The 19,037-nt window shown below is 33.4% G+C and overlaps 3 protein-coding genes across 9 annotated transcripts; 1 reads left to right on the top strand and 2 right to left on the bottom strand.

Moving 5' to 3' along the window:
* Positions 1 to 388: 388 nt before the first annotated feature.
* Positions 389 to 4,860, top strand: LOC123219225 (trafficking protein particle complex subunit 13-like). 2 transcript variants are annotated; one of them, XM_044641039.1, is made up of 12 exons: positions 391 to 840; positions 928 to 1,012; positions 1,107 to 1,237; positions 1,317 to 1,419; positions 1,522 to 1,536; positions 1,642 to 1,787; positions 1,945 to 2,140; positions 2,539 to 2,613; positions 2,838 to 2,954; positions 3,069 to 3,113; positions 4,133 to 4,231; positions 4,481 to 4,860. In XM_044641039.1, the coding sequence occupies exons 1-12, from the start codon at positions 554 to 556 to the stop codon at positions 4,499 to 4,501; spliced, it is 1,320 nt and encodes a 439-aa protein (XP_044496974.1). In that variant the 5' UTR covers positions 391 to 553; the 3' UTR covers positions 4,502 to 4,860. The 2 variants fall into 2 exon arrangements, with proteins under 2 accessions (XP_044496975.1, XP_044496974.1); XM_044641040.1 differs by lacking the exon at positions 2,539 to 2,613 and having other exon boundaries at positions 389 to 840.
* A 222-nt stretch (positions 4,861 to 5,082) lies between these two features.
* LOC123219226 (stem-specific protein TSJT1-like) lies at positions 5,083 to 6,656 on the bottom strand. Of its 2 annotated transcripts, none has more exons than XM_044641041.1 (4): positions 6,325 to 6,656; positions 6,007 to 6,247; positions 5,782 to 5,923; positions 5,083 to 5,489 (listed from the first exon to the last, which is right to left on the bottom strand). In XM_044641041.1, the coding sequence occupies exons 1-4, from the start codon at positions 6,534 to 6,536 to the stop codon at positions 5,290 to 5,292; spliced, it is 795 nt and encodes a 264-aa protein (XP_044496976.1). In that variant the 5' UTR covers positions 6,537 to 6,656; the 3' UTR covers positions 5,083 to 5,289. The 2 variants fall into 2 exon arrangements, with proteins under 2 accessions (XP_044496976.1, XP_044496977.1); XM_044641042.1 differs by having other exon boundaries at positions 5,782 to 5,908; positions 6,325 to 6,655.
* Positions 6,657 to 8,839: 2,183 nt separating this feature from the next.
* LOC123219190 (splicing factor U2af large subunit A-like) lies at positions 8,840 to 17,983 on the bottom strand. Of its 5 annotated transcripts, none has more exons than XM_044640984.1 (18): positions 17,722 to 17,976; positions 17,221 to 17,378; positions 16,969 to 17,088; positions 16,380 to 16,447; positions 15,667 to 15,737; positions 15,472 to 15,516; positions 15,297 to 15,356; positions 13,505 to 13,565; positions 13,310 to 13,422; positions 12,985 to 13,100; positions 12,625 to 12,723; positions 12,420 to 12,495; positions 12,030 to 12,118; positions 11,362 to 11,425; positions 11,169 to 11,267; positions 10,782 to 10,863; positions 9,460 to 9,527; positions 8,840 to 9,138 (listed from the first exon to the last, which is right to left on the bottom strand). In XM_044640984.1, exons 1-18 carry the CDS (start codon positions 17,773 to 17,775, stop codon positions 9,001 to 9,003), a joined length of 1,581 nt encoding a protein of 526 aa, XP_044496919.1. In that variant the 5' UTR covers positions 17,776 to 17,976; the 3' UTR covers positions 8,840 to 9,000. The 5 variants fall into 5 exon arrangements, 4 of the variants coding, with proteins under 4 accessions (XP_044496919.1, XP_044496918.1, XP_044496917.1 ...); XM_044640983.1 differs by having other exon boundaries at positions 11,362 to 11,428; positions 16,380 to 16,444; positions 17,722 to 17,975; XM_044640982.1 differs by having other exon boundaries at positions 11,362 to 11,428; positions 17,722 to 17,972.
* Between the last annotated feature and the right edge of the window lie 1,054 nt (positions 17,984 to 19,037).

Genomic DNA, 19,037 nt, shown 5'->3' with positions numbered 1-19,037 from the left:
TTTTATATAATATAATGTAAATATATAAAATAAATATGAAATATATATGTGAAAAAATGATAAAATAAATATAAAAAGATAAATTGTGTATATAATTGTTTATTAAAAAATTTTGTCAAATATAATTATATATATGTATTTAAAAAAATACAGGTCTACGATGTGATTTAGTTTAAAAATTGTTTGAATCTTAATCTAAATTGAAAAAATGTTTGAAAATTTATAGTTTAAATTAAACTATTTTATAAATTAAACCAAGGTGAATTATAATTTTTAAACGGTTTAATTTGAATCAAATTATATACACTGGTATCAGTAACCTAGAATTTTTATTTTTTATTTTTGAAGGTAATGAATAGGTTAATATATAGGCAATTTGCATATATATTGAAACCACTGACTGAAAAACGCCGTTAGAAAGTAGAAACGGCGTTTCTGCAAACTGGGAGAGCTTGTTTATGGTAAAATAAGAATTTGGGATTCGCTGCTGGCTATTTGAAATTCTTCAGGTGGACTAAACTCTGAAAGTGATAGTGTGATCGGCTCAGAAACGATGAGCTCAACGCCAGGAACGCACTCGCTGGCCTTTAGAGTGATGAGGCTATGCAGACCGTCTTTACACGTGGAGCCTCCACTTCTTTTGGACCCCGCCGATCTCTTCGTCGGCGAGGACATTTTCGATGATCCAATCGCCGCCTCCAATCTCCCTTCTCTCTTATCCAGCTACGTGGATTCCACGAAAAACTCCTCCGATCTCAGCTACCGCTCCAGACTCCTCCTCCATGACCCCTCCGATTCTATCGGCCTTTCTGGCCTACTCGTCCTCCCTCAAGCCTTCGGGTCCCTCACTAACTGACATCTGTCTAACTTTTTTTCTCATTAATATTAAACAAACTTATATATAATAGGTCTATTTGTATTTGATAGGGCAATTTATTTGGGAGAGACATTCTGCAGCTACATTAGTATTAACAACAGTTCAACATTTGAAGTTAGAGATGTTATTATCAAGGTGAATTCTTTATACATTCGATCATTTCTTTTCGAATCAATATCTTTTAATTATATAAGTTCTTGACAAATTATGCCATGTTCGTTGATAATAGGCAGAGATTCAATCGGACAGGCAAAGAATACTCCTTTTGGATACATCAAAATCACCTGTTGAATCAATACGGGCAGGAGGACGATATGATTTCATTGTAGAATATGATGTTAAAGAACTTGGACCTCACACGTTAGTTCTTTTTATATCTTTCTTTTATTTTTGTAGCCATGGTGTCGGTTTTTATTACTGTTTGTTTTTATTTTTTTAGATTGGTGTGCACGGCATTGTATAATGATGGGGAAGGAGAACGAAAATATCTTCCACAGTTTTTCAAGTTCGCTGTTACAAATCCACTTTCTGTTCGGACTAAGGTATTAGACATTTTTGTTTTGTGTAATTGAACTTTAAATTGTCTGAACTAAGAATTTTGTTCTTGATATTGGATTTAGTAACTAATTCTATTCTTTATGCAGGTCCGCATTCTTAAGGTAGGTTGTCCTTACTAAAATTTTCTGGTGTATTTTCTTGGAAATTATGGTAAGAGGTGCTGTCTTTGAAAACTATGTCATAGATAGTCGTGTCTTCTGTCTCAGGAAATTACATACTTGGAGGCATGCATTGAAAATCATACAAAAGCAAACCTTTACATGGACCAAGTTGAGTTTGAGCCAGCTCAGAATTGGACTGCAACAATGCTGAAAGCCGATGAACCTGAATCCGAAAATAATTCTCAAAGTAGGTATGTAACAAATGGGTTATGTGGGATATCTTGAATTGAAAATTGTGTTTCTTGTTTAATTAAAGTGTTTTTCGTGTTTTAATCATTCTGTATTTTGTTAATTTTCAAAGTCTTATTTATCCCCATTGCCATTTCCATGGATGATATATGCTTGCAGCAAGATATTTAAGCCACCAGTGCTCATCAGATCTAGCGGAGGGATTCACAACTATCTTTATCAGTTACGAATGACTTCACATGACTCCACACCTGTGAAAGTTCAAGGAAGTAATGTTCTTGGAAAATTTCAAATTACATGGCGTACAAATTTGGGTGAACCTGGTCGCCTACAGACACAGCAAATTCTTGGCTCTGTAAGTTCTATCTTTAATAGTCATAGACAAGAAAGCTTCATTCTTCAAGGTGTTGACATACCTATCAAATTATAGATATATTCAACTTTTCATTTACTCTTCCTTCCTGTCTTTTGCTCTATCATTTCATTCTTGAAAAAAAAGAAATCATGTGAAAGTGATAGATTTAATTGATACACATAGGTCTATAACTACAAGAGCAAGTAGCACATTTGTTTTAGCAGAAACCACTGTTACATTATTTATCATTTCAGCAGTAACACAATTATAGGGGTTTTACGAACACATGCTCACACCTATGCATATGAATACATCTCACTTCAACTATATTCATACATAGCATGCATGCACTTATATGGCGGAATTTTTACTTGCTGCCTTGAAACTTCCTTCTGCAGCCCATCGCAAGCAATGAGATTGAGTTGACTGTTCTGGAGATTCCATCTGTTGTCAGAGTAGATAGACCCTTCTCGGTAAATTCAGTTTCATTTAATAGCACTTTATGTGTGATTATAGTGTACCCTCTTTTGTACACTATTCATTCCTGTGTTGCTAAGAACTCCAATTTCATATTAAAGAGTTTCAAGCTCATAGTTTCCATTTCTGATTTTCCTTCTTCGACTGTAAGTGGGTTAGCAAATTTGTGTTGGTTTGAATATGTTAATTTGGAAACTGAACCTGTTAGTGTTTCATGCAGTTACACTTGAAGCTTTCAAACCACATGGATAGGGAGCAGGGCCCCTTTGAAGTTTGGTTGTCAGAAAGTGATTCCCGTGAGGAGAAAGTTGTTATGATTAATGGGCTCCAGATAATGGTAATGCTTTTTATTCCTTCCCTGACTGTCGTTCATATTCTGTAAAAGTAGGTAGATATGTGTGTGGGATACTGCTTTATGGTGGTACTGATAGATGGATTTGACACTCTACAGGTCTTACCTCGGGTAGAGGCTTTTGGTTCTGCAGATTTTCACTTGGTATGAACAATAGTAATTATCTCTCCTTTCAGGACCATTTTTATTTCAGGAACCGAGTTCGGTCTAATTTTAAACATATACCCACTTAAAATCTGGTTTAAATTGTTAAGATTTTCACCATCGAACAACTTAGACATAAAAGAAGGTTTTTGCTTAGGTTTTCAGAACCTCAACTGGAAAAGTTTAAAATGATTCAAAGTATGATGTTGTATCTGAACGATGTTCTACATGTTAGATGTTTGGGCTATGGTCTATGATGATTGGGCTCCCTTTTTATGGTCTATGATTGATAATGATTGAAATTTCTGCAACCAGAGTCTAATTAATCTCCACACATCTTAATTTCAGTCAGAGATGCATATAATATAAATTATCCTGTGTTTATCAGAGTATACCAAAGTGGCGTATATGTGTGCCAATTGCATCCTGTCATCAATACTTCACCTATTGATACCAACCATCCTTGTTACCTTATGTTATTATTTTCAACTAAGTACACCTTGAGTCATGGGTTTGAGAGTTGGGATGTTACTGAGATAGGTTGATAAAAATCTCCATAATTTATTATACTTTCACTGGGGAAAAAGACCTAAAAAAAAAAAAGTAAGTAAAATTATAATTAACAGAATGAAGGTCAAACGTATGTTTTCAGTAAATGCTTCTCTGCATTTGACTATGATCTTATGTGACATTGACCAAACACAACCCTGTTTTTATTAATATGAACCGGATTTTCATCTAACGCCACTAGGCTATGGCTTTTGCCACAACAGGGGTCAACTGGGGACTATGCAAGCCTCGCTGCATGGATGAGGGATTTTCCTTATTTTGTCCATAATAAAGTCTGTTGCCAATTTTTTTCATGGAGCTTTCTTCTTTTTGTTTGGGGTAGAAGAAAACCGTAATGTGCATCCCATCTGCCTGCTTTGTATTGTGTACCATAATGAATTGCATGTGGCTGCACATTTGATTGTTTTGTTTGTCTGAGATCTTTCCTGGTGCTGTCTTTGTTTATTCAGAATCTGATTGCCACGAAACTTGGAGTTCAAAGAATCACAGGTATCACCTTGTATGAGAAAAGAGAGAAAAAGGCATATAACCTATTGCCTGATTTGGAGGTTGGTGATTTATGTTTTCTTTTAATGTTATTTAACTCTGCTTTCTCAAGAACTAGCTATTTGAAAGTTCTAAGATTTCGAATATTGAATTGCAGAAGTTTTTTTGGTTATGTGTGTGCCAATCTATACAAATTGGCATGTATAGCTATTTCATGTGAACAAATAATGAATTATGTTTGCAGTTTAATTCTTTGATGATCAATGTAGTTGTCAGATTACCATTTTGACAACTCTCTGAACGTGTTGCAGATATTTGTGGATCTTGATTGATTTATTGGATTGTTTCAATCAGTCAAGTCTGCAAGAAGTTGAATCAACACCATCTTCGGGGGTGATTTCTTTAAACTCAGCGATGTCACAACGAGTATCCTTATTCATCCATGGGCTATTTATGAATCAGATGCAAAGCCCCATGAAACCCCCCATTCATCTTAGCTTGTTGACTGCTGACAGCTTTTAGTGATGAGCAGGTATGGCATGATGCTGTGCTTTAACATGAAGTCCAGTTTCTTTTATTTATGGTAACGCTTGTAGTGTTGTTATTCAAGGATGAAATGTGAAAGTCCAAATCTTGCCAGCACTTGAATATTATTATTAAAATGAATTGTTTCCATACTTTTTAGATTTAAGCGAACTTTGTTAGTCATTGAAGGAAAAATCCAAGTGTCAGGAAAATAGTTGATACGCAAATTTATTGGACTGAAAGTTACGGAATCTTTCATTATTTGGTTCAACTTTAATTTTGTCAGACCGTCATTTCAAAGTTGAATCAATTATCCCAAATAAGTGAAACCCTAAGTCCTGACCCTGCAATCACTACACTAAAGAAGATGAAGAGGATGATCTTAATATATTGCAAGTGAACCATATGTTATCTATAATTGATTTTGTGATCTAAAAGGAGGGTAACATAAGTGGTTTGGAGTGCATACATGGTTGATTCAGTTTGGATATAAGCAGTTATACACATTGACAGACCCGAAAAAGGTTCAAACAAAAGCATCATAAAACGACAAGCTATGAGTAAATTATTCTATGCCAATCTTCTGGACTCCAACTCAGACAAGTGAGTTGCCGGACAATGCCCAGTTTGCTTCACTTCCAACACGTGGCATGGTGGTGGTCATCCTTGACTGAACATCAACCTTGAAGTTAGCCCCACAGATGACTCCCTCACTGTCAATTCTGGGCATTGGCTTCATCTGACTTCCTGGATGCTCAAAGCTCATCAGCCCTTGCTCACTGTGGAACATGCATCCTACATCCACCATAACAATTTAGACACTTTCACCTACGAATAGGACTGGGTAATATAATAGAGTAAAAAATGATTAAATTTTTTCAAAATTCAAGAATTTAATAAGCCTAACACCCGTCTAACTGAAATTCGGGTTTTAAAATATTTAATTTTTAATCTTAAATTTAAATTTGAATTTATTTGAATCAAACCCGTTTTGATTTTGTTTAAACTTTTCAAGTTTAAATAAATTCGGTTCAAATTTAGTCTTTCCTTCATATACATCAGCCCTTTTTTTGAACTGTGCACATACCAGTTGGAAATGGCGCAAATGATTTGGCGCAGCCTGCTTTGATGATTTCCAAGTCATGAGAAATGACAACCGACCCATCACCCGCAATGCCCCAAAAGAGTCTCACCTCTTCGTTTGCAATTGATCCCTGCACAACCCATTGCTAACAAATCAAATATTAGCATAAAATCTACTTCTTTTTTTAATTCAAGTGCTTTCATTGATCTTAATTTGAAAAGAACTTGCCAGTGCAGCAAAAACGCTTCCAGCCTTGCTGTCATAAACCATAAAGCCAAAGCTACCATCAAGATCCGTCAGGACTTGATGGGCCGGGTATGGGCCCCGATCACGCAGAGTTCTGTATGCTTCAATCACAAACATGGCTTCGTTGCTCCCTTTTGATAATCCATATTGTTTGTTGAGATGGCTCAAGTTGTTTAAGCTCCCCATGAATATACAATATATATTATCAATCCCACAAAACAATCTGCCATTTGGGCATCCAAAATCAGTCAAAAATCTTCAAAAACAAAGTAGTTGAGATGAAGAAAGAGAGGAATTTACCTTTTTGAAGAGGAGTAAGGGTTTTGAGGAGGAACATAAGCAAGGGAAGCTGCATTTTTTAAGCTGATTAGAAATGTGTTTGACGGATGAGAATCGACAAAGTCTTTGCAGATCTCTTCAGAGAGCTTCGGCTTTCTGGGTGAAGTCAAAGAAGCAGGGCTATGGAGCTCTTCAGGTGGATTCATCACACCTTTGTTGAATATTGCCAGCATCTTTTTTTCTTCAGTTTTCAAAAAGACGAAGAAGAAAAAACCAATCAAACGAACGAGTAGAGAAGAAGGATAATCAGATTCAGAGTTGAAATAGAGCAAACGGGATGAAGGAAGTTCCGTGGAGGGTGGAATATTTATAGTAAAAAAAGGGCCAACGTGGTTACATTATCCAGAACCCAGTATCCTTTTTCTGTTTTACTTTACACGTCTGAGCACACCCAAGAATTTTGGGTAATCACAAAGACACCCAAGAATTAAGTATTCTTCAAATTTTATTTTAATTATGACAAAATCTATTTAATAAATCATAATTATAATAAGTAGATGAATAGTTAACTTATTATTTAAATTTGACACAACAAACTAACAATAATAAAATATAAATTTAATCAAATTATATAATTGAAAAATGAATATTTTAAATTGGTAGCAAAAAGTATAATAACATAAAGAATGTTGAGGTGTTTTCTAGACGAGCAATACTATATATACCTATTTGAATATACAAATATGTATACAATTAATAAAAGTTATTATGTGATTGAGTATTACTTTAATTTTAATTCAAAATCACTTAATTATTTGATTATATATATCAAATGTATATTTATTTATATATTTAAAATAGATATACATAATTTTAGTGTTTCTAGACAGTTTCATATTCCTTTTGGCTTCTCCTGGTTGTTTGTTGCTTGGTCGCTAGTTTGGCCATTTTGTTTCTTTCCTTCCTCTATTGTTGCTTTGTTGCTTAGGTGTTTTCTTCTCATGATATTTTGGCTTTCTTTTCCTTTCCTCGGCTTGCATTCTCTAGAACCCTATTTTTAGGCTTCCTTTGATAGTTTTCAAGAGAATAACAAGTTTGTATTAGTAGTCATATTTTAAGGGTTTGTTTTATGATATAACGTATTTGTTTTGTTTTTGCTATTTTTGTCGATTGTAGTTTAAATGAGTTTTGATTGTATGGATCAGTTTAGCCCTTTTCTGTTTTTTATTCCTTTCAAATTTTATTATATTATCTTTAATTTTTAGTCAAAAAAAAAAAAAGATAAAAGAAAGGGCATTATCATCTTTGAAATGTATTTCTTATTATTTAAAACTTTTGGGTGTATTTATACTTTTCTGGAGTTTACCATTGAGTGAATTAAATTTAATAGTTATGGTGAAATTGGAAATAGGGACATTGGGCCCCGCTCACATTGAGTTTGTTTTCAAATTAAAAAAACTATGGGTGGTTTTAGTGAAATTGTTTGTGAAAAGAGGGGTTGAATAGGTCGGGAAGTGTGATGTAATTCTTACCCACAAGAAAAGACATGGTAAATTAGTCGACCGTTGTGAGGGGGGGTGACGGTGATCCCAGTCAGCAAATGTTGACCTTTTGATCCGATATGGCTGAATCAGAGCCGTTCCTTACTTGTCCACACTCGATTTAAAATGGATTCGATAATACATACATGAATTCAATTTGAACATGAAATTCCTTACAAAATTTCAATCAATAAAATTATATACATCCAATTGATTATTATATATGTTATTTGATTAAATAATTCAAAATTAAAAATATGAAACATTCAATCATATCATACAGATTTTCTGAAACATAGTTATCAATATTCTATGATATAATATGATACTTGTAAAAAACGATACATATCATAAAGTATATCAAATTAATACGATACAATAAACGTATTATATAATAAGATATAAATGAAAAACAATACATATAATAAAATATATCAAATTAATATGATACAATAAACATATCATATGATATAATATATATTATACAATACAATACATATTATCAATATAAATTCATACACATTTTGAAAAAAAATGATGATCACTAAGACTATATATATGAAAATTTTTAAAATGTTTATAAATTTTTTTTTAAATAACATTAATTATAATTTTTTATTATTTTACTTTTAAAAAAAATCGCATAATACACAATACAAAAAATTAAATTCCCAATACACAATACAATACATAATTCAATTACCATGATTTAATTATTAAACACTTAAAATTAAGTACGTATAACATGGCTCAAATCCAAATGATTGCGTTATTTTGTTTTATGTGTATCACAAAGTTGAATTTCAAGGACAAATCGATAATAATATATATCATACAAATTATTTTTTAGAAAATGATAATAATTTTCTTTATTTTAAAATAAATAAGTTTGTAGTAGAAAGGAATTTGTATAATTACTCAAAATAAAATGAGTAAGGCTTGTTAAGTTTAAAACCAAACTTCCTTCCATCCCGTTCCCATACATAAAAGAGAAGTGAAAGAAAATAAACGTATTTACTATCTATTTGCCTTACAACAAGTGTCTTTAAGTTAAAATTTATAAATAAATGTTACAACCTGATTACTGTACATTGTGATCAAGTAACAATGAGAACAGAAAACAAAATAAAATTGCCTAAATTCATTTCATTTCATTTCATGCACTATAGTCTCTGCTGAAATATTTGTCTTCTGGGTAATAGTAGGCTTTCACTAAATTCCCCCCAAATTTCCTCCCATTTAGTGCAGTTTTTGCAGTGGCACAACCAGCCATGTCATAATACTCCAAGAAAACCTGCAACCAAGTTTTTACCATAACATTTCATTACACTACTTCCATGTGCAGATTATCATTTTTCCGTAGGGTAATAATACATGTACAAACAATGCAAACATATTCAAATACCCTGATATGGTAGTATCTCATTAGGTGATTTTAAGGTAAAAGAAAAAATAAACAATCATATCACCTATTTACAAACTATCATCTTAATATATTTAAATAAGTTAACACGATTTGTTTATACGCATAATTTTATTCATTTTCACTTCTTAAAGCTTCAGGATTACCAAACCAAATCATCACCCTTGACTTTTGAAATGAACTCCTCATTACCTTTCCGACGCCTGGAAACTGCTCTCCATTTGGATGTGGGCGAGGAATCACAACATTCACCAAAGTTCCTGTTTATTCAATCCAAGAAAAAGAATATTTACTATTTTTACTAAGTAATTGTAATAACTATGAATTTAAACATTATTCCATTAAGAGTCCATTGGTTCTGACAGAATGAGCAAACAATTTATCATTTGCAACACAATAACAGCACCAAACTTTAGGCTATAATAAGCCACAGGGTTGGAGGATGCATCATTGTTTCATTTAGCTACCATTTCAATGACAAATTTATTCTATAGAAACTCAACAAATTAGACATATGATGTAGTAAGTATCAGTTTTAATGATAAATTAGCAATAATCACATTCTCTTTGCCAATAAAAAACAAATTTACAAATATAATTAATTCTGTGGATTAATGGTAAATTAATAATGGATAAATATCCATATCAGAAAGTTGTGTTTTGCCTAAAGATTTCCCAAATTGTAACCATGTTGACCATTAAAGAGGTCCACAATCCCCAAAGTAACAACTAGCAATAGTGTTGCCCCATGTCTCATTCCATGAATCTATGTTGAATGAAAAAACTTAGAATAAAAATTTCTCAGACAGCCTTAAAATGCATTTCACTCAAAGTAATGGAACATGGAAAATACTATAACAATTAATATCTGATGCGTAGTGTATTACTACAAGAAGTTGCTCTTCTTTACTCACAGAATGTTGTTACTTTTGGCAAAGGAAGGTTAAAAGTCCTTGAAACCTTACACTTCTAACTCTTCCGTGGGTGATTCGGAGAGAAACAAATGGCTAAATCTTTAAAGAGAACAAAGGAGAAATTAGTACTCTGGGAAGAGATCAGATTATTTTTTGCTGTTATTTGGGCATCCATTAGAAAAGATATCCGAGATAACTCATTCTTCTTCATTTTTCATAAATGACTAGGGGTGGTGTTGAGATGAGAGGTACTTGTTTTTGTAGCTATCTAGGCTGTTCTAATCTCTCTCTTTTTCGTTTTGAGGTTCATGTTGCACAAATCAATGAGGGTCTGAGTTCTTTTAAGGATCATTGCATTTTTGCATGAACACCCTGTCCACAATTATAAAATTTAAATTTCAGTATCAATATAAATTTTTGTTTCCAATAAAAAAAAATATGTGATTAAATTTACTAGATCCCTTAAAACTCAGTGGGTTCTATTAATAGTTTAAAGGACACTATAAACTAACCTAAAATTGTTCAATTTTACCTCTTGAAACTACAAATAGATTAGTTGCACAAACATATCATTTGTTAAATTATCATGTATATGCATACCATATTTACTGCATTCTTCTCTCATGTCTTCCAGTATTTCCTCATACTCTTCATCATCCATCAGAACATCAGCAGTTATTGCCTTTCAAATACAGATAAAACCATTTATCAGCCAACAGTCAATTATATTCCACCCATCAAATACAAAAGAAAGTACTGTATAATCAAACTAAATCTTGACAGCAAGAAATCTGTAATTTCTTGTGTGCTTGGGGCATCTATTGGCATTTGGATCAGAAAAGAAAAAAGAAATCACATTCTTTCCTGCGATTCGAGTATATTCTTTCCCTCTTCTCCCAAAAAGAGAAAGAGAATGGAGGCAGAATAATCAATGTATCATGACAAGAGAAAAGGGATTGTTATATGACATATCAGAGGCAAATGTACCTCAGTCAAACATAATACTTTAGCTGGACTTTCTCCAAATGCTGAAGGTGTTGTCCCCCCTCCAGGAAGATTCATAACACCAGTTTGCAAGGCCATTTTCTAAAACCAATATGCACATATATTAGAATGCAGAATAAAACCAAGGAAAAAAAAAGGAGGAATGAACGTTAGGAGCTCCACAAGTTTGGTTTACCTGAATAGCAATGTGCTGTTGAGCCTGAGCTAATATATTGTCTTGTTCCGACTTAGATTGCCCACTGCTGTAAATTTGGTTGGCACAAGGTTTCAGGTGTAATATATGGTAATATAACATTGAGAGATGCATTCAGGTTAACAGTTAATATAAAGACATAACAAAATATAGAAAGCAACACTAAAAAGGGAGCACGGCAAAAAGATGCAACCAATCCTAATGTCTCAGAACCTAAGCTTTAAAGCCAGACGCACAATCACTTTATTTTTTTCTATTTCCTCAATCACAAGTTCAATGCCATAGAACCAACAACACAGTCAGAATAATTGGCACGTACATTGATTCAATTAAGATCAAATGAGTTTCCATTCTATCAGAGTCAAAGAAATCTAAGCATAACTGCTTCCAAATGCTAGCAAGATAATGTTGAACTTCTCATGACATTTCTTCCCAGCAAAAGTTTCATTTCCACATATAAATTCTAATAGAACCTCATTTACCCGCAAATATTTTCCTCACCAAATTGACAACCACAAAAGTGGAAGCAATGAGGGGCAAAAGGGGAAGAAGACACCAAACAATTGAATCAAGGGGATCAAAATCACGCTACTGGTAAAAGATTCTACCATTTCTTCCATGTCAATACCATTTTATTAAATATCACCAACCTGATAGTAGCACGCCGAACAGTTAGAGTTTTATCACCCATTTTCAAGCCATTTAGAGCCGCACACGCAATGTCTGTCACTGTTGGATCCTGAGGTGCTTGTACAACAGTTGACAAGTTACCAAAAATATTATCTCAAATGTCATGTAATTGTAAGAATACTTTCTAGTTCAAATATGCTATAGATATATGTCTAATGCGTATACAAACCTGATTAAATGAAAAGGCAAGGTTATAACAAGTAGTCTAAAAGATGGACTAAAAAAGACATGCTCTTTTTACAGATTCAGCAACAAAGCATTATTAAAAAAAAAAAAAAGAAATCCATGTTTTTAGTCTTAAAACACAAGAAAGGTACTTGAAGATCAATTTAAGCATCAACTTCATTTACCTGGTAGACACAGAAACCATATCCTTTAGAGTTCCCAGTGTCTCTATCCTTAACAAGGTCAAAGCCACGGAGGGTCCTGCAATTTGTCAGGAGTGCCATTAGAAGTTTATATACCATAGCTGAGCATTAGGACCATAAAATTCAGGAAAAAAGCCACTGTCAAAGAAAAAGCATGAAAGAATGGCCAATATTTTTTAGCCCCTACCCAAAGGACTCGAGCAACTCTCTTATCTGTGCTTCAGTAAAATAGTATGGCAATCCACCCACAAAGACGCGATCAGGACCCTCTGCTCCACCAATTGCACTGTCAATGAAATGACAGTTAGCTAACAGAAAGGAAGATTGTTCAACTCAAAAGCACATATTACTTTATGAAATAAACATATTATGAATTTGATGTGAAAAAAGGAACGCTAAGAATACAGAAAACTAGAGTTCTGTCAATCTGGGCATTACAACACTTGATTGTAACCCACAGCATCATCATCTTAGTAAAATATCAACAGTAACACGGTTAAAGAGATCCTTTAAACCAATCTTTGGATTAATGATGGTTCCAACTTACCCAGGTGCGAGGCCAACAGCTGCCAAGTTAAGGTGAGGACTTGGTTGGCCAGGACCAAGTGCTGCAGCTAATGTAGGGTTGTAATCCGTAGGCCTTCTTACCCTTACCGCAACCCCCTGGTAAGATCAAAGCAAACATGTCTAAAAGGCAAACAATCCTCCATATATCACAAATCTCCTCTAATACCTTCAATCACATATGATTCAATAAAACAACCAATTGTTTAGAATGACATAAAACTATAGCCGAATTAACTGAAAGGTGGTATGATTTAAGTAAACTGCTCAAAGAATGAAGATAAATAAAGAAAAAAAAACTTGCATGCCTCAAATATGATTCCATCCAATGCCATTGCATTACTTGCTTCTTCAACAGTTCTCATCTCCACAAATGCAAACTTCTTCTCATGATTAATATAAACATTTACTACTGCATCACCTACAAGTTCAAATACTAAATTATTCACCATGTTTAAATAGAACATATGAGACATACGTTTACATATATTCATTTGGACTACCTGGACCAGCAGAATTGCCCCCAATAGCAGCCATAACCTGGCTAAAGAATGTTGCAATTGTCTGTTTCAGACATACACAAGAAACTATCATTCATAAAGCTTCAAAGAATAAGAAGAAATCATCTGCAATTATAATGATCAGAGAATATGGGGCGAAATTTTGAAATTACAAAGGGAATGATTTGCAGCCCAACTGAACTGGTAGACAATACGGTATCTTGCTACATAAAAATTTAGAAAAAAGCTCAATCCATACACATAAGTAATATCCCACCTGTTTCTTTTAGGGCGATGTTGTATGTCCCACTTAATATGCAATAGACCACTTTTTTATTTACACTTAAATTAAAGATCTGTTGATGTAGAATTCAGATATGGTTCCATGCTTCAAAAACAAAGGATATAATAATATGATTGATTGAAATTTCTGGGAAACAAATTCTGAATAATGTCCTAAAATCTACAATACATTTGCAGGAGGAGGGGGGGTCTTAGTTTTGAAATTTATCTCGGATCATGAACCAAACAGACCATACAATCTTTATTCTCATCCCAAATTAGCCTTTACGTTTTGCTCTGACACATTAATTACCCTCACTGCAACAAAAGTAAATACTAGAAGGAGGCTTCCCAAACTATTTTAGAAATCGACAGCCCTTCATCTCTGTGGCTCCATCAAATTCTTTCTTTTCTTTTTTCTGCAGAGCTTGCACTCTCCATGAGTTGATTGCCATCTCACCACCTTATCTCCTCGGTCTACCAAATCCCAGGCCAAATTTCCTAGCTGGCAAATCAATCTTATAAAAGAAAATTCCAAAGACACCAGACCCCCAGAAGCAAGGGCTTTGTTTTGATTGCATTTGAATTGGAATTAGTCTAATGTACAAAAAAACCAACTTACTTGTAACATGTGAATGCTACAAGTAAACTACAGGCTTATATCTCTAATTTATGTATGGGTTCTAACATGAAGTAGCCTGTGTAAACTCAGCATCCATTACTTGTTAACTAGAAAAAGAAGAATAAGTGTAGGAATAAATTTCGAATAGCTGAGGTTAATTTTTTTAAGTACATTTAGACAAGGGATCTGTCAATATCAAGATCAGGGGGCAGACAGCTTCAGTCTTTCTTTTTATTGAAGATGAGAGTTCATCTAAGGTTACATAGCAGATGCCTGAAATTCTAAGTATCTTATATTAGAGGGCAAAAAAATATAATTAACTGTATCTTTTGGTAGGAAAAAACAAGAGCCTCTGATGAATCAAGAAGAACACACAAAAGGGAAACGCCGACCACAAAAAGGAGAAATAGTCATAAAGAATTAGAATGCGATCAATGGCTCTACAAAGAGATGCCACCTCAAACTAAAAACAATAAGAGACCCTACAAAATAAAATAAAAAAATTACTGATCAGGTTATTAAGGCTACCCAGTTTTGAAGCATAAATTAATGGTGTTAAAAAGAGTTGTTTATAAGACTTAATGTATACAAAAATTCATAAAAAGAGAGGTGAGATTAGAACACAACACAAACAAATCAAAACTAACTTATGCTATGAGCAAGCAATTGACAAGATAAATCTGTGGTCCTGATTGTCAGAATATGTAATAGATGAAATCAAATAAAAAAGAAAAAAGAAAGGACTTGTAGAGTCTAAAATGAATAGTCCATGACAATATAATAAAAAGACCACGATGCCACATCAATGTTGTTCAACTTGACAACTGCAAAAACACAAGCCTCTTCGTGCTTTTAGAAGCAAAAATTAAGCAAGTAGAACTGAGAGCAAACCTGTTCATTAGCCAAGGGGGGAAGCCCACCAACATATACCCGGCGAGCATGCCTTGTAGCCTGTAACCGAAACAAAGACAACACAGTTTGAATCAATTTAAACAATTATCATAATTGCAAATCCTTATATGTTGTAATCCCAAAAAGTTAAGAAATCAAAGCATTCTTTATCAACCTGTTGAGTCATGGCTTGCATCGGCATCAAAGGAAGAGCTCCCAACTGTAACACATGAAAAAATCATGTGACATACATCTATATGTATAAGCCCCTTCCCATCCCACAAATTCAATACAAAAAACTGAAACATAAAAATATAAACATCAACTTAATGAAACAATTTCTGAACAGCTACATACAAAAAACACGCACCTGAGTTGTTCCAAAAGGTAGCATGTTTTGAACTGTTCCTGCAGTTGTTTGTGGAGTACCAGGCAGTTGCCCTGCATAATAACAGAATGAAAACAGTAAGACAAGGATGAGTTACATAGCTAAGAGATTAACACGTGCATGCTGCGACTACATCTTAAAAAATAACAAACTAGAAGCCTAGAATTATTTATCTAATGACAAAACAATAAAGAGAAGCCTATTTCATACCTAAATTTACCACTCAATTAATAAAGTAAGAAATGAATTCCATCACGTCAGATGCGAGGGAATTATGTGTAAGTCTACCAAATCATAACTGTTGCTGGTTGAAGGCGAACAAGATCCAGACAATCAACGCATTGGTTCTCCGTTGAACACAAAATCTACAGTAGTCACGCCAATGGGTAGCACAGTGGGACATGTTTCCCAACATTGCCTTCTTACCAAACCGATAAACACAAACACAAACAAACAACCACACAACAGCCAAACAACACAACAATGGTTCTCAGTTCCCATAGTAAAACAAGTAGATAAGAAATTAAATATAATAAATTCCATTAAATGCCTACAGGTAAGTACAGGAAAATGGAAGGCAGAAAACATTGCAATTTCTGCAATTAAATAACTCTTTTAAAGATAGAAATAATCTAGCATAATGCATGGTCAATAAGTAGTTATTTCTACACATTGGAAAGAAGATCAAGACAAACCTGGAACGGCAGCAGTAGGCAGCATAGCAGCAACAGGTGGCGCCATATCAAAACCACTTCTCCTCCTGCTGTAGATAGAATATACATGCAACAAGATGATCACAGATAAATTTTGCTTTAAATTCAAGATATAAACATCATACTTTAGCAATTGACAAAATTGAAAAAACATGAAATGCATGCAATACAAGGGGATAAGTAATTAATCATGAGAGTAAGAGAAAGCAACGTAATAAATGAAAAGGTTACATTAAAGATGTCCATATAGTAATACATCCTATATGATAACATGAAATGGCTATAGGTGGTAACTAGTAACATGTACAACAGTAAGGGTAGCTCTCACTACAACACTTGGCCAAGTGTAAATATAGTAAATGCAGGTCTGGCCCTATACCCAAGTTACAATTTGTTTTTACTGATAACCGCTTGGTAAAAACATTGCAATAATGCAGAACACAGGAAAAGTCACAATACTATCAGAAAAACTCAAGCCCACAATCAGGTGTCCCTCCTTCAGATTCATCTCAACGCCAGTCAAAAACTCACTGGTTTAAACTACACTCATACATGCTATGCTATTGCATACCTTTTTGAAGGAGAACGGGACTGAGAGGGTGATCCAGATCGGTTCCTAGATGTTTCCTTTGAACGGGAGGGTGATCTATGCCTATGTCTCCTTTCTTTGTCTCGATCATAGTCACGGTGTCTACAAAAAAAGCACATTCAAGACTCAAAACAAACATAAAAACATATATAGATAAATAAACACCTGTACACTGATTCACATATTCTAAATGGTAATTAAAAACACATTCATAGCACTGAGCACATAAATAACCTGTCATGATCTCGGCCCCGTTGACGATCATTATCATCATTCTTACCCCTTCCTCTGTCACCCCTCAAGCTCCTGTCCTTATAATCCCTATGATGATGGTCTTGGTCTCGGTCTCGGTCTGTAGTCCTGGACCTTTCATAATCTGACCGCCGAGAACTCTGCAGAAATAATCTAAAAAATTAGTCACTTTGCCCAAACTATCTTTATCACATCATTTTTCAGCGTTCTTCTTACAAAAATTATTCTTAATTACATTTCAAGTTGCCCCAAATAGAAATTTGACCCATTAATATAATTTCTAGGTCATTCCAAATATCGCAACCAATTTAAGTCCACATCCAGTTTTCAGTTTCCAAATACGTATTACTATTATAAATTGCACATTAATCCACTAATTCTATGAAAAAATCTATTACTCCAAAAATTACGATTTAGCACAACATTCTGAGCATCAAATAAAAAAAAAGGCTGATGAAATAAAGGAGAGAAAGAAATCGATACCTTTTGATGCGAGTCTTCGACATTGGCATCATATCGACTGTCTTTACCAGACATTTCAGCTTCCAATTTTCCAGACCCTAATTCTGATTTTGAAAACGGAAAGGACAAAATGAGGCCCTTGTATAGGGCAACGCGTTAGGTCAAGGGTGTTCTACTTTGCTTTTCCGGTTACGCTGAAAATTGAACTCCACTGTGATTAGTAGCGAGACTTGGTGGGGCCGCAATTGGTGACGTTATTGAACTATAAATAGCTAAAGCCTAGGTTTGATGGGCCAAGAAGAGCCTATGGGCATTGAAATGAACATTTTCAATTCTCTCCTAATAAGATTAAGCCTGTGACCTGTCTATCACACCAAACATAATATATATTATATGATTTAATTTAATATAAATAAAAAAATATAAATATATCATACATATAATATATATTATCGATATAAATTGATATATATTTTTAAATAAAGTAATAATATAAAAAATTTTAAAATTTCAAGAGTATTTACGATATTTTTTAAAATAATAACATGTCGATTAAAATTTTTTATTATTTTTATTTTTTTTAAATATATTATATTATATGATCAATATATAATATAAAAAATTAAAATTTTAATATATGATACGCAATTCAACTATAATGTGCATAACAGTCAAAATGAAGAAAAGCTTATTCATGTGCTTGTGCTTGATAAGATTCCAAAATTTCTGAATTATTAATTATTAGATATATAATGTGAAGAAGCAACAATGTTTATTAATTGACTCATATTCTAAAATTGGAAGTGGACTAGTACCAAACAATCCCCAATTTTTTGTAAAGTTTCTGATTAGAAGCTTAATAAAAAAAAATTATTCCGATATATCAAATTCTTTATCCCTTTTCGTTTTATAACCTATGCTTTAATTGGCAAGCAAACAATCTTCGATAAGCGAACATGTGTCATCAAATGGCATCCTTTTATGTCTACAACGAGAATGTTAACTGGGATCATGATTTTATTTATAATGATGCTGGACTCAAATTGAGATAAATTCGAGTATTTGTTAGATTGAGCTAGACATAAATTTATTGTATTAAACTTGAATTGAATTTGAGTTATCCAAATATATTTTCGAAAAGTCATTTGTAGGATATCATCAATAAGATAAATAACATAATTGATTGGATAAATAATATTATCGATTAGATGAATAGTATGACCAAAAACTTTAACTCGAACCAACCTAATTACTAATTGGAGATGAGTTGATTCAATTCGAGTCTACTCTTAGTATTCAATCTAATTATTTAAGAAGTTAATGTTTATAATTTGTAA

Source organism: Mangifera indica, chromosome 6, assembly GCF_011075055.1.
Source record: "Mangifera indica cultivar Alphonso chromosome 6, CATAS_Mindica_2.1, whole genome shotgun sequence".
Taxonomy (NCBI): Eukaryota; Viridiplantae; Streptophyta; class Magnoliopsida; order Sapindales; family Anacardiaceae; genus Mangifera; species Mangifera indica.
The sequence above is the reverse complement of the archived record's forward strand: the minus strand, read 5'-3'. Positions and strand labels throughout refer to the sequence as shown.